General features: G+C 41.0%; 1 protein-coding gene across 5 annotated transcripts in view; it reads left to right on the forward strand.

Annotated features, from left to right (window-relative positions):
• The first annotated feature begins 1739 nt into the window (after positions 1-1739).
• The window catches only part of LOC145906580 (protein NLRC5-like), a 72262-nt gene continuing 59885 nt past the window's right edge, over positions 1740-14116 (forward strand). For 2 of the 5 annotated variants that reach the window (XM_082994012.1, XM_082994017.1), the window contains exons 1-7: positions 1741-2280; positions 2827-2890; positions 3053-3162; positions 3240-3425; positions 3690-3849; positions 8275-9923; positions 13756-13917. In XM_082994012.1, the coding sequence (XP_082850138.1) occupies positions 2863-2890; positions 3053-3162; positions 3240-3425; positions 3690-3849; positions 8275-9923; positions 13756-13917 (2295 nt within the window). In that variant the 5' untranslated portion in view covers positions 1741-2280; positions 2827-2862. Of the gene's footprint in view, positions 2281-2305; positions 2443-2826; positions 2891-3052; positions 3163-3239; positions 3426-3689; positions 3850-8274; positions 9924-13755; positions 13918-14116 lie in introns of those variants that run through there. The other 3 variants (XM_082994014.1, XM_082994016.1, XM_082994013.1) reach the window with 3 other exon arrangements.

Raw genomic sequence — 14116 nt, forward strand, 5'->3', positions numbered from 1 at the left:
AGTAGACATATTTTGAATGTTAAATTTGTTTCAAAAAAATTAAAATCATTTCTATTTTACTCTAAACTACTATGCGGATAAACAAGGAACACAGGAAATTAAGTTGCATGATGAGTTGTGGAGTGATAAAACTGTAAAAGTTATCGAGTCAAGTACCCACGTGACTGTGATTCGTCACCATCTGTTGAAGGATTTGGTCTGGACAACATTTATCACCAAGTAACAACACGCATATAAGATATGTCCGTTACAAACACTCCAATACAATTGTGTTTGAAACGACGCTAGGTGTCGCTCATGAGTAGAAACGGTTCGCATCAGATGTCGGTGTTTGACGCCAACCACATCGTCCCACTGTGCGGTGAACTTTCACCTAAATCTCCTTCCCTTCTTCTCTCCAGACACAGTAGGTGATTCTCCCCGCCTTCAATCTGATTCGCGGTGAATATTTTTCGCTTCAAAACAAATTTCAGATCATGGTCCAAACTTGAATTTATATTTTATTTTCTACATCCTTGTGTGTCAATGAAACATTTTACAAAAATTAACAATTCCACAACCGAAAATGTTTTTTCGCTCCGTTAAATTTTTCACTGTTTTTTTGTTTTTTCCGGCCTTACATTAAATCCCCACCATTCGTAACCAGGCGAGTTGTTAATTGAAAATCGAAATTTATGTCACAAATATTTTAATATTAAGATTTGAATTCAACGTTTTTATTACATTTGATTTCTTTAACTAAACAAATTGGAAATTTACCCACTTCAAGATGTTGAAATACGTAAACATGATACGTGCTATAGGTTTATTGACGTCACATCAAACGTATTGCGGCCAGTCTGGTCAGTTGGACAATCCTGTATCGCAAGTGGTTGCATGAAATGCTTATGCGTTTTCAGATACAAGTTTCATTGACATTCCTATAATGCATTAAAATCGTTACAGTTCGTATAAGTTGACGAAACCTTAATCGTTACCAAGCGTTCGTTACAGGTGGCTGCTCACAGAATGTGGCGTCTCCCGACGTTCCTCTTGACTTATCCTGACTTATCCTAGTTCAGATAAAAGCTCCCAACCTGACTGTATTCGTTCTAAAACCATTCCACTCAAACAACGCGTTTTGAATTCAGGCGTCATTTGTAAAGTTTGGTTGTCATTCCTCAGATGCATTTAAATAAGAATCACCAAAAAAAATATTTAATCGAATATTTAATTAAGGAAGCACATGCCTGAATTTGTGCGTTACTTGTAACCGTACCAATCATAACGTCCATACAAACCGTTTCCGCACGTATACAATATCGCGAAAACTAAAGCACAGTTTTTCTCACTTATTGAGAAAAGCGAAACCAACAAGATATGTGTTTGGTTGACGTTCTCATGCAAATTCTGGATTACTAACAATTGTATGGTATTGAACTGTCATTTGACTCATTATTTAAAACCAACTCGCAACAGCAATTGAAAAATCTTTAATATTGAAGTCCAAACAATTCTTGTACATTTATCCGGTAAAGGTTTATACGCTTGAGCGACGATGTGCGTGTCTGGGGCAAACGTGGCTGGGGTAAACCTGACTGGGGTAAACGTGACTGGGGTAAACGTGACTGGGGTAAACGTGGCTGGGGTAAACCTGGCTAAGGTAAACCGTTGGCTGGGGTAAGTGTGGCTTGGATAAACCGTCGGCTGGTTAAAGTGATGCTTATGTTCCACTCTGATGAACACAGTAGAGTCGGTTGTGATTAAATAGCTTTTGACAGGCTGGGTTTAGATGAACGTGAAGTTGCTGTGGTTGCGAAAGTTTAAGAACTACTTTAAGGAAAGTACATTCGTGATATTTTGTTGTTTATAACTTCAGTGAATCTTGCTCAAAGTTTGCAAATATGCCATCGCCTTATCAGTTTTAGGTTAGGTTGATGTTTGTCAAATAAGGATTTGTGAATCCAACGTCAGATAAAAGTTGTGCAGCAGTTGGGTTTGGGCGTCTTGTCAATATCACTTTGCTGGGATGTTTAGTGCGAATCTATAAATTCCCTTTAATGGGCGGTGGTCAGGTGATATTGCAACCACCATGCCTACGTGACTGCCAATATCTTGCCAATGACCTTGGTAACACAATAAAGTTAGCTTTAGGTTGTAGACAATGTAATTTTTCGATGAAAATGTTTGTTTTTTTTAGGTTACTTATGTACTAGTTTCTTTAAAATCTCCATTCCGCCTAACGTCCAAGTGGCGATTGGTAAAAGGATTAAACTTTATTCAAGCTAAACCCGCGGCCAGGTTGGTTATCTTTATATTCACAAGGACCGTAATGCGTCTAAAAACGATAAATGCATAGGAGTAACTCAACTTTCGTTCAAACTGGCCGCTAGCATTAAACTGTACACCACTGCAGCAACAAAACTTCGCATCATTTTTTCTGCCAGCATCCTGACCATTGAGGTTTAAACCACATTACTATTATCATTATCATTACATTCAATTATGTTGGAACAAACTTACACCGTTAATTATCAACAATGTTGTCGTGTCACAAACTATCCAATCAAACTGGTTGTTGATCAAAACTCTAGTGTATGTTGTTATAATATCTCTATGATAAGAACAAGTTATGTAACTTCCACGGAATTAATGTTACAGACGTATCGATTGTTACTACAATTATTCTCAATGTGAAATGCAGGCCAGCGGAAAAAATGGTGCGGTGATCATTGTAACGACCGAAACGTCGTAAAATGAATATCTTAACTGTCACATGGTCTTTGTTTGTCTTGAAGATTTATAAAATCGTGAGTTTTATTTTCACATTAATTTTTTTATTTTCAGCAAACATAGAAGTAACGTTGAAACTTGAAGACAAATATGTCATCTCCTGCTCCACAAGAACCAGGTGACGACGAGTCAACCTTTATAAATATATGAGCGCTCCAGAAATCCACATGAAATAGTTTAACTGCTGTAACTTTAGCTTCATGCAAGTTCACAAATTAGTTAAATGCGATTAAAATTAACATGTTCCATACAACACTTAAACATATATCTATCAATCAAGTTGGGAGTTCAAGAGCTGTGGAAGATCTCTCACAAACGTTGGATGTTCTACCAACGACCAGCCAACATGACATAGTTGATGTTCCAGGGACATCTGCACGTCGTGTAGTGGTAAGACAGAACAATGCAGAGATTGCAATTAGAAAATATAACTTTACTACAATGTTGTAATGTGTGATTTTGCTTAGTCATCACGAACGACGGATGACTCATCACAACATAGCTCCAGTAAGGAATCGAGTGATGGAGATGAAGATGTGAATCAAACTGTTCCTAAACGTGAAGAAAATCCAGAACAAATGTTGGATGTTGTACCAACGACCAGCCAACATAACGTAGTTGATGTTCCAGGGACATCTGGAGAACGTGAAATTGTAAGTCGGTGACTCCCCTGTGTGGTAAACGTTGCTGGGCCTGCTGGTATTTTCAATTACTGCGTGACGACGTTAGATTTTCCTTTGAGTCCCAACCCATATGTTGTTTATTTCTGATGAACTAGAATAATTTGTTGATACAAAATATTCTGTTTAAGATTGGTGTAACTTTTCGATAGAAAAGTTTCGTTACATCAACTACACATCGAGTACACGTAACAGCCTCTTATGCTTTTGATTTTTATACCACATTACAACGTGCAGAATATCCAGAAACCTCGCAAAGTTCATTTCGGGGAGAAACACATCCACACAACTGGACCGGTCTATACCGGACCTGTTATGATGATGGGACAACAGGTCAACGTTGTTCAACATACAACACCACAACAGCCCAACTTACAATCACAAATACAGGAAAAATGTGAGTAAACATTGGTAGAATAAAGTGTTGTCACACATGGGTTACTTGCCACCCCAGAATGAACAAAGGCTGTACAGTACGTCAAAATCCTTGGACATATAAGCGCATTGAACACAACAATTTGTGACACAATGCATTTTAAATACTTAAAAATACAGTTACATACTGTTTCGGTCTCGATCGAAAGTACCATGCTCGCTTCACGCGTTTAGGTTGCGATACAAATCCGACATTTCAGCGGCGTGGAATAGGCCAAGGCATGTCATGATAACAATTACTTGATACAAGGTCTGATGAGTAAAAGGAGAAGATTTATGGTCAAGCCCTGCAGCGCTATCAGTTCCTCAGCAAGGAGCAGGCGAATAAACCCATGGAGGTGACGATAATCGAGCGCCCAACCGACGACGCTACCGAACGAAAGCAGTCGATTGCACAACGCGTCATCCGGACGATGCCCAAAACACTTCAAGTTAAAGCGGATTCTTTAGTTTCGTTTATTCGGGAAGCGCCAGGTATTGATTTTTTGCCGTCGGGCGAATTAGTTTTGAAAGGAAAACGCGATCTCATATATATTGATGACCTGATACACAGTGTGTTGCGGAAAAGGGAACCGCGAAACTTGCAACCGACCGGTGAGGCTGAATTTATCGTGGCTCTAAATCACCAGAACGCGCCCAAGACGCTTTTGGGTAAAAGGTCTGCGCCGGCTCCAATCCCTTCCACTTCACACATTGTACGTGAGTCATTGACGCGACGGCAAGAGATTTAGGTGCTACTTACCTTAATCCTGCTCATCCTGGTAGCTTGGATGGCGTGGACCGTCTGCGTGCCGCGGTGGTCGTCAGCCATGCTATTGCGAAGCGCTGGCTCTCCAGTCGACCGGATCCGTTTCAAACCGATGAGGGTCGTGAGTTTTTGAACGGGGTCTTTCAGATATGGCTTTCAGGCATCAAATTCGATTTTACGTCCCATATATTCAGGAAACGAAAACGTCTGTCGTGGAACGATTTAATCGAACGCAGAAAGATCGAGTGTGGCGCTATTTGACGAGCGTCGACAGTGAAAAGTTTATCGATGTGCTGTCGCAAATAGTGGCGAGTTACAATCATAGCCATCATCGTAGCAATGGCATGACCCTGGTCGCGGTCAGTCATGCGAACGAGGAAGAAGTTTGGAATAATTTGTACGACGAGTAGTCTTGTCCGGATACCTGTGGGCTTCCGATCGATGCACCCGTTCGCGCCACAGCTCGCTTTAAAAAGAGCAGCGTTCCCCAGCGGAGTCAGGAGATATTTCTTATTCATAGTAGTGGGCGCATACCGACTTACTAAGTGCGTGATTACAGCGGTGACATTACAAGGGGAACATTTTACGAGCAGGAATTACAGCATGTGGAAAGGAGACATACATTGGAGGAGCTGAAAATTTTGCGAACGAGAAAAAGGCGTGACGTCAAACAATACCTGGTGAAGTGGCGACATTACGGCGAGCAGTTTAACTCCTGGATCGATGGACGAGCGATTAGAAGGGTTCTCAAGAAGAAGCGTTGAGTGGTGCTTTTTCGGCTGAGACGTACCTCAATCGAAGGTGGTGTTCGTGCTTCAGATTATCATGAAATACTCCGAGGTTGTGACGAGCTTGCTTAACCTAACGGTGGGGAGCCCTTACCAAACCCCGTGGACGCCGATATCACAGGGGCACCGTCGAAATATTTTGCGCACGCGAATTTCTGTCAAATAGAACTATCTCTCAATAATAAGACAGTGAGTCCAGCCAGCAACAATTATGCATACAAAGGGTAAATCGAAAATCAATTTGGTCTATCAGAAAACGTTTCAATCTCATTCGGCCGTGTACCCACTGCGTCGTTCGGAAGTTCGCGTATATTTACGATCGTCGGTGGGAGTTTAAGGACCGTGTGCGATACACTCTTGACCGGGCAGGTTCCTGTCAGGGTTGTCGTGGACTTCGTGAACGGCGTCGCTTACAACGGCGCTTGGGGACGAAATCCATTTGAGTTTAAGCACATGAACATTAATCACTTATCGTTACACGTGGTCGGACGTATACATCCTGCAAAAGCATACCAACCGGATTTTCAAAACGGCCGATACAGTGGAAGCTGTTTATCGCTATTTACAGAGACAAACACTCGTCACACGAATCAATCAAACGGAATATCGCTCGTACCCGCGCGGCTACTGCCTTTTCTGTGTGGATCTGACGCCCGACCACTGTGACTTGGCAACGTTTGACCTCAGACGTTCCGGTTCGGTGCGCTTGGAAGTGCAATATAAAACGGTGCTCGCAACACCAGTGGCTATAATTGCATTTTGCAAATTCGACAATATCATCGAGTTGGACCACTTTCGAAAAGTGATTACGAATTTCCCCTCGTGAACTTATGGACGAATTAAGAATCGACGGCTTGCTGGCACGTGACCCTGCAACGTCACAAGTATTTCGCAGTGTTTACGCACGTGACGAGCTGGCGTCAATACGACCGCAATCGACGGCTTTGCATGTTGCTAATAGTGGCTTGTTTTTATCGACCCAACAACCTTTGGTTTGTATTTTATTTTGATGTAGTAGGGTATAGTGAATCCTTAATAATATCTTTGGCATCAATCTTTAGTAACCCTTTTTTTTTCAACACAACACATGACACGTTTCCATGTGAACCTTTTACAAACGTAGTGTGGGCAGAACCACTTACCTCAACAAATAAAGAAATACAAAGGGGTGGCCATTGAATCCCACGCCGTTGTCCAGCCTGCAATTTCAATGCAACGTCATTCCTTACATTCGCCCCGTGGTCATTCCCAGCTATTGTGTTGGTTTAGTTCAGGAATTTCGATTCTTTGGCTAATTATGCCCCCTTCATTATAATCATGCATACACGATTACCTCACATGCAATTTGAATGTTCATAAATTATCGATGACTGGATTATTTCATGACACAGATTATCTGCTTTCGGCTTTGTAGTATAACGGATTGTTCTTATTATTATGCTGGTACTCACATTGATTCGATACAAACTGGGATTGCGTTGTTTTTATTAACTCACTCTTGCAATGTAATATTGTTGTTTGATATTTTATTTGATATTTTAGCTGTAGTTTGCTGTTTGTTTCATTTTCCTTCTTTTGTTTATGTTGTAGACATTTGTGTACAATTTAATAAAGTTTGGGTCGCAGCTATTAGAATTTCTCGTATACCTGACCATAGTGGTGCTCGCTGATAAGGACTTCATTGTCCTCCTGTCAGCATCAACCGACAAACATTTAGTTCTTCTCTCTCAAATCAGTTATGTGATTATTCTTCGTTGTTTGCGGAATAAATTCACTTAAGATTATTCTGAAGGGAACACAAAACATTACAATAATCTACCTGCACAATTTAGCCCCCAAGTTTATCTCAAAACAATTTCAACATCTTTATGAGCCACCACAAGTAAACAACCGGGTTATGTCACTGAATATTTAGCCCGCCATCATCTCGACCAATCAACGCGTCACACATCTACCTTAAAAACAAAACTACTCAAGCGTATCAAACTAAGGGTAAAACAAATCATGACAAACAATAAAGTGAGTGAAAAAAATAAAACGTATAAGTAGACGTGAATAACGAATAAAGGACCTAAGTGGGTATTAAATTGCAGGAATCCTGTTTCACTTTGGCACTTTTTCAGTAACCAAATTCGATGCCATTGCATAGAGAAGAGTTGGAAAAATGCAAATGAGTGGGTAGTTGAACGATTCATTTTTCTGCAAAATCAAGCTTAAATTTTTTGTTGCTTTTTTGTCAAAATATTGACTAACAGGGGGTGGCTAAACCAATTTTTGTGGCTATTTTTGAATAAAATATGTTGATCTAGAATGGACCTTTCATAAAATCACGAAAGATCGGCCACTCAAAAAACGATTCATTTTTCCACAAATACAGCCTGAATTTTTGCTCCATTTTTACCATAATTTTCAGCAGCACCCGCCAGTTAGTAACAACCTGATTGAAATAGCCCAAAACTCCACCAAAACAGCCCCAAACACGCTAAAATTCGCCATGGCAACGGCACACGCATCTGCGATCAATAAACTGAAAAATTGAGCCCTATGCATCCCTGGTTTGGTTTGTGACGTGTCCTTTCCATTGTGACAAAGATGTACACGGTGGGCATTTCCCGCGTCCAACACTTATTTTCATAAAAATACCAATATGCGTCCTTCAGGTGAAAATAAAGATCGATGAACCTCTTTATTTAAAGAAAAAAACAAAAAAAGAAAACGAAGAACAAGTGGTTTATACTTTAACTTACAACTACGATCACTTGTACAAAAACTAACGAGTAAGCAACCATTTTTTGTTCTACTAAAAACCTGACACGCTATACAAAAAAAAGTAAAAAAAACCTTGTTGTAGGCGAAGAACTGAAGTCAATTTTATTAGATAAAGTGGAATCCATCGCCAGTGAAGAATCATCACTTGCAGAATTTACCCAACGAAACATAACACCAGTCAACCTATCCATAGTCAGCAAACCACAACAAATTGATGACGAGTTTCAAGCAGAAGGACATTACCATCGTAGAGAGGAGTTGGCTAAAGTTTTTGATCGACCATCTGGTGACATCAGCCCTGAAGAAATGTTTACTCGTGCAAAGCAAACAGCACAGAGAGAAGCAGAAACGAAATTTGAACCCGAACAAGTGGAAGCAAAACTCGAGTACGTGGAAAAGCATGGAAATATTGTTGGCGTTCTCGGTCAAGCGGGTATCGGAAAAACTACTTCATGCAAAAAATGGGCTTTACAAGCTTTGCATAGAGAGTTGTTTGGGAAAATATCCTTCATCTTCTACATTGTAATCCGAAATATAAATTTCAAAACAAACATGACTTTCCTTCGGTTTCTCCTCCATGCAATGCTACTTAGCTGGGAATACAATCCAGAGGTAGCTCTGGGCATAATGCAAGCAATCAATGGTGATCCAGACGTTCTCTTGGTTTTCGACGGAGTTGATGAAGCAGCTTTTAAATTCTCAAGTAAAGCTCCCACACCCCTGTTGGATAAAGAGAACAAAGCAGAAGTTTATCTCAAGCATTTATTGAGTGGAAATTTGCTTCCACGTTCCCGGAAGATATTCACGTCACGACCAGCTCCATTCTACAAACTCCATCCTTCACATCGACCAAGGTTTATTGCTCAGATACTCGGCTTAACGCCAAACTCACAGAGAGAACTTGGACAACAGATATGCGGTGCAAGATATGACTCTGTACAGAACAAACTTGAACAAAGCACCAATATGTTCTCTTACTGTTACGTTCCGGTTAATTTCATACTGACTGTCAACTATCTGATGAGTCATGATGATGATATTCAGCATATTTCGCTTACCCGTGTTCTGGCATCTACTTGTGTTCAATACTCACAGACTGAACACCTTAAGGATGAAAATCCACAGTTGAACAAACTATCAAAACTGGCCTGGGACGGGTTTCGGAACAAGAAAGTTGTATTCAAAGTACAGGATTTCAAAAGCGCAAAACTGAATGACTCCACAGTTCATGCTTTTCTGAATACCTCAATTACAAAGCAGGGAAACTTAAAGTTGACAATACTGGACGGACATAAACGTAGATATTTTTCACATCTCATTTGGCAAGAATTCTTCTCCGCGGTTTACCTGATGACGATCATGCCTTTAAAAGAATTCAAGAAACAATACACCCGACTTACCAAGGACAGATGGGAGGTTGTTGCCAAGTTCGCGTTCGGAATTTGTGATTCTTCAGTTTTCAACGATATTGAAGCCGTAGTTCCCGGATGTTCACTTGAAGATTGGAAAGCTAAGAAGAAGCTGCTGAAGAATCTCGCATCGTCGTATGTGGGGGAACCAACCAACCAAGCGATACTTCAATGTTGCAGCTGGGCTCATGAAGCGAACGATGAGGAGATAACTTCATCCGTGTCCTCCTTACTCCCTGATGAGCTCGACCTCAGTCGTTCATCGCTCATCCCGACCGACCTAGAGAATCTCACCTTCGTGATTCAAAGGAGAATCAAACCGGTAAGATGTTGTTTGTGCATTTCTGTAGTCATGGCGGAAATCCTGGGGAGGGGGATTCATTGGACTTTCCCAAATATTTGGGTTGGTTGGGACATAATATGTTTGGTCCGCAATAAAAAAACCACGGTATTTTGTGTATGGTGTTTTAACTCTTTCCAATATAAAGTCTTCTTCGTCAGATAAATCAATTATTTAAAAGAAGCGCGTCCATAGCTGCATCGTTTCGGTCCTAGTCGTCATTTTGATCGCAATATGACACCACAGTCGTCAATTCTTGTTGCACAAACAACTGAATATTGTCATTGTTTGTGCGCTTAGTTTTGGCGTTAGATATGTGTTATTTCGATGTTTGGTCATTTTGTGATAACGGCATAAAAGATTAGAAAAGATTAATTTCGTTTTAAATCAAATCTTCTGAATAACGTCCACGATAATAACATGCGCAACCACGACGGAGTAAAGTTATAAACTCATGGTAGCTGTTTACTCGTTGCTGACGCTACCAGACATAGTGTTACCTTAACTCAAAACAGATTTTCTGTCTTTGTGTGCAATGTGTATTTCGACGATATTATTCGCCATCATATTATTGACGGTGGTAATCGAACAGAGTTTAAGTGGTGTCAGATATAAACAACACATCATATTTTGTGTTTCCCGTCTTGCAATGTCAAACATAAGTGAATTTAAATGGAGCCGGTGCCCATTCTTGCAAACAAACACGTATTCACGAGTGATTTTGTACTTATGAAACGTAATGGTGCGACGGGTAAATGTTATGGTGAACGTAATAACGGTAGGGATTCTATCCTATTTCAACAATAAAACTGAATTGATGAGAAAAGCGCTGTGATAGATTTCGGGCATCCGCATCTGACGGCTGAAGAATGCAAGTGCCTGCAACTATTTTTTTGTGTGTTCCACACGGATGGAGATAATGTGAACTTGTTAATATTATCGAGAACGACCGCATTCGGAACATGGTAACTAACTTAGCTTTATGACGAGCGAACGGACGAGCTACAAATTGGCCTCGCGCTCTCAATCGACCCCGCAACAGCGCGCGTGTCTCGCGGTGTGTACGCACGAAACGAGTTCACATCGTTACGTCGTCGACACCGTGACAACAGACGCACACCAAAGCGAAAAACATTGCTCAAAAATGTTGTGACGAGAATGATTTCCGTTCTACGCTACAATGTCGGTTTCTCAGCAATTCCTTTTGATCCGATATCTCGGACCAAGCTGAGAACATAATTGCTCGATGATATTCATAACCGTAACAGACACACAATCGGTGAGCAATCTATAACCGAAACATTAATAATACTGGCAATCCAGAGCAATCCTAGCTAAATATTTCATCGAGAAAAAACGCTTTTGGCCTAAATATTCTCACAGGAATCGAGGTCAGAGTTCAGCATCGTCATAAACTTCATGCAAGCTGATGTGAAAAATATCGTCGAACACAGTACAATTTCAAATGACATGTTTATATTCGCGAAAAATTACACTTGTTGCAAGGAGTAAATAATACATAGATTATTTCATGAATCAAAATGAACAAGTACGATTGGTAGCGGCAAGTTGCATCGCAAGATACCGGACAAATGCGAGCAATTCGCAACACCTCCGGGAGGCCTATTTGCTCGTCCCCAACATTGGCGGTGGAACCGGTAACTGTGGCACATTGTAAAGAACTTTAAGTCGAACCAAGAACCAACTCGTATTTATAACAACACGGGTGATTCATTCCAACGTATTTGGAATACTGCACACTCGTGCTTTGGCGCATACTTTGATAAAAGACTTTTAATTCAACCACAAGACAAACGTCTACTGGATCGGTAATTGGGGATGGTCTGCTGGTGTTTGACAATCCGTAACAGTCTTCGATTGTTATGATGTTCGACATTACTTGGAGTTCGACACCGGTAAAGCCAATAGTCTGGTGTCAACTTTATGGCATTTATTTCTCCTATAGATGAAGATTTTTTCCATTCTCCTACGACTCAGGCAGTGTCTGGTTAGACGCACAATAATTCCCTGTCGATCATTAGGTTAACAAACGCGGAAGGGATCCCGGGACAACTGTCTCGGTTGCGTAGATTCACGCGTTTCAGTTCGTTGATTTCGAACTACATCGCCCGACAGTGGCTGTTAGTTCTTCTGCCGATTCGTTTCCGTCTCAATACTTTCTGGATTATTTTTATTCAGCGTTTATTCTAGTTTTATGTGATTGCACCGCGGAAACCTCCAAAGTGGCTGGGCAAAGCAAGTCCAAGCCAACTTAAGCGGATGCAACAAACCTTCGCTCGTAACTTGATAAATGTCGGAAAGGTTTAGACTTAACGAGAATCCTGCATTTCTCGTGTTAGAGTGATGTACAGTACCTGAAGAAACGCACCATTCCGACAGACAAAGTTGCCTGCGCAATCCAACCAACCAAAGTTGGATGCAATAAGCTGCTTGGTGATGCGGATAGATGGGTGAGAATGTCCATGAATAACGTCAAACACACTTTTCGTCCATGTTGCTGGGACGACCAAAATAAATTTACAGGCGAAATTTTTTTGTCATAATCTTGTGGCCGTGGTGGATGCAGCAATCGAACTTAGCAGATTTCAATGCAATATCTCTAGTGTTTGTGGAGACATGGCACTCACTTCGATGCCCGTGTCGATTAGAAAATTTCGGCGGGAATGGCGTGCAAGGAAAAGGCCGGCTGGTTTGCCATTACAGGCAACGACTTCGGAGTTTTGCTTGAAGATGGTGGACAACATTACCGTGCTTTTTGACCGAAACGTTTATGGTAAAAGCACATGTCAGGAACGTCGGGCTTGCCAAATGTTTGCAGAGTTGCGCGACTCTTTTCTCTGTTACAAAAAAAACTCGGACGTTGTGGTTCGTGCCTGCCACAATAAATCCGCACGTTGAAACCCAAGGTCAACCAATTACTCACTTGCAATAACAATACGAATGTCTTCGGGCATGTTTGCTTAACAAGTGTTTAAACAGGAAGCACGTGTAATGATCGGCTAACAAAGCCAGCATCTCGTGCATTAACGCCGATGGATTACGGTCGCCTAAGGAAGGTAAGTTGAATCAGCGTGAAGCGCGCTCCTGGCGAAAAAGATCAAAAGTGTCTGCACATTTGTCTCTATCAGTTGGTGATTCCAAAATACCAATCTGTCGACGCACTGTGTCCTAATCTACTACAAGCACTACGCGGAAAAGCTTTGTTTTATCGGCCTTGATGTTCCTAAGTGTAAACTATTCTTTTACATGCTGTAGGGATACATGTGGTTATGAAGGCCAAGATGTGGTTAGCTTGACGGTATCGGCATTTTCAGATTCCAACTTGCGTGGAATATTCCAGTAAATCTTCACCAGTTAAAGTGGTTGCAACTTTATGTTAGAACGCCTCGAAGCGAGTCCATAACCATTGACATCCCATGTCATTAGGTTTTCGTGAACCTAAAATCTAGCCTTGATAAAGTAGGTTACTGTAGTTAGTGACGTTGGTGTTTTCACATACGCCATGTTCAGTTACCAATCTGTTTAACTGTTGGCGCACAGATCTTACAAATGGAAGGGAGGAAACCAGGTCGATTCCAACGCATTAAAACGTAGTTGGTTTCATCTGTACGAAAGTACCTTGGAAGCTTGCGGTTGCAGCTTTTATTTTTAGCGCTAAGAAATAGTCAGTTACAATGCATGCGAACAGCAGATTTAAAGTGCGAAAAATGCATGGGTAAAAGGCCAATATATGTTTGATTCCTTGTGTTTTTTATATTTGCATCATGTTTAACTTGGATGGTATTTCATTCAGCTGAAGATGCTCAACCTCTCTCTCAACAATATAGAAGACCGTGGGGCGGTTTACGTGGCCGACTGCATCCGAAACATTGAACAAGTGGATCTGGGTAGATGCGGTCTGACAAGTCTTGGTGCCAAACATTTATCCGAGAAGATTAAACTGTTGACGAAACCGGTGAGTGATTTCATGTCTTAGTCGGAATTCGTCCAACACACACGAACTTTTGTAAGTGTCGCGTGCATAAATCCACGCACGAAGAGAAACAAAGTTACAGAATTAGTTCTTTAAATGTTTACTGTCGTCATATCGCTATGTAATGCTTCACCGTTGTATTTCCACTATACCCCAACTATAATTTAGTGACATTCTGAAG

This window comes from Ascidia mentula, chromosome 6 (assembly GCF_947561715.1).
Source record: "Ascidia mentula chromosome 6, kaAscMent1.1, whole genome shotgun sequence".
Taxonomy (NCBI): domain Eukaryota; kingdom Metazoa; phylum Chordata; class Ascidiacea; order Phlebobranchia; family Ascidiidae; genus Ascidia; species Ascidia mentula.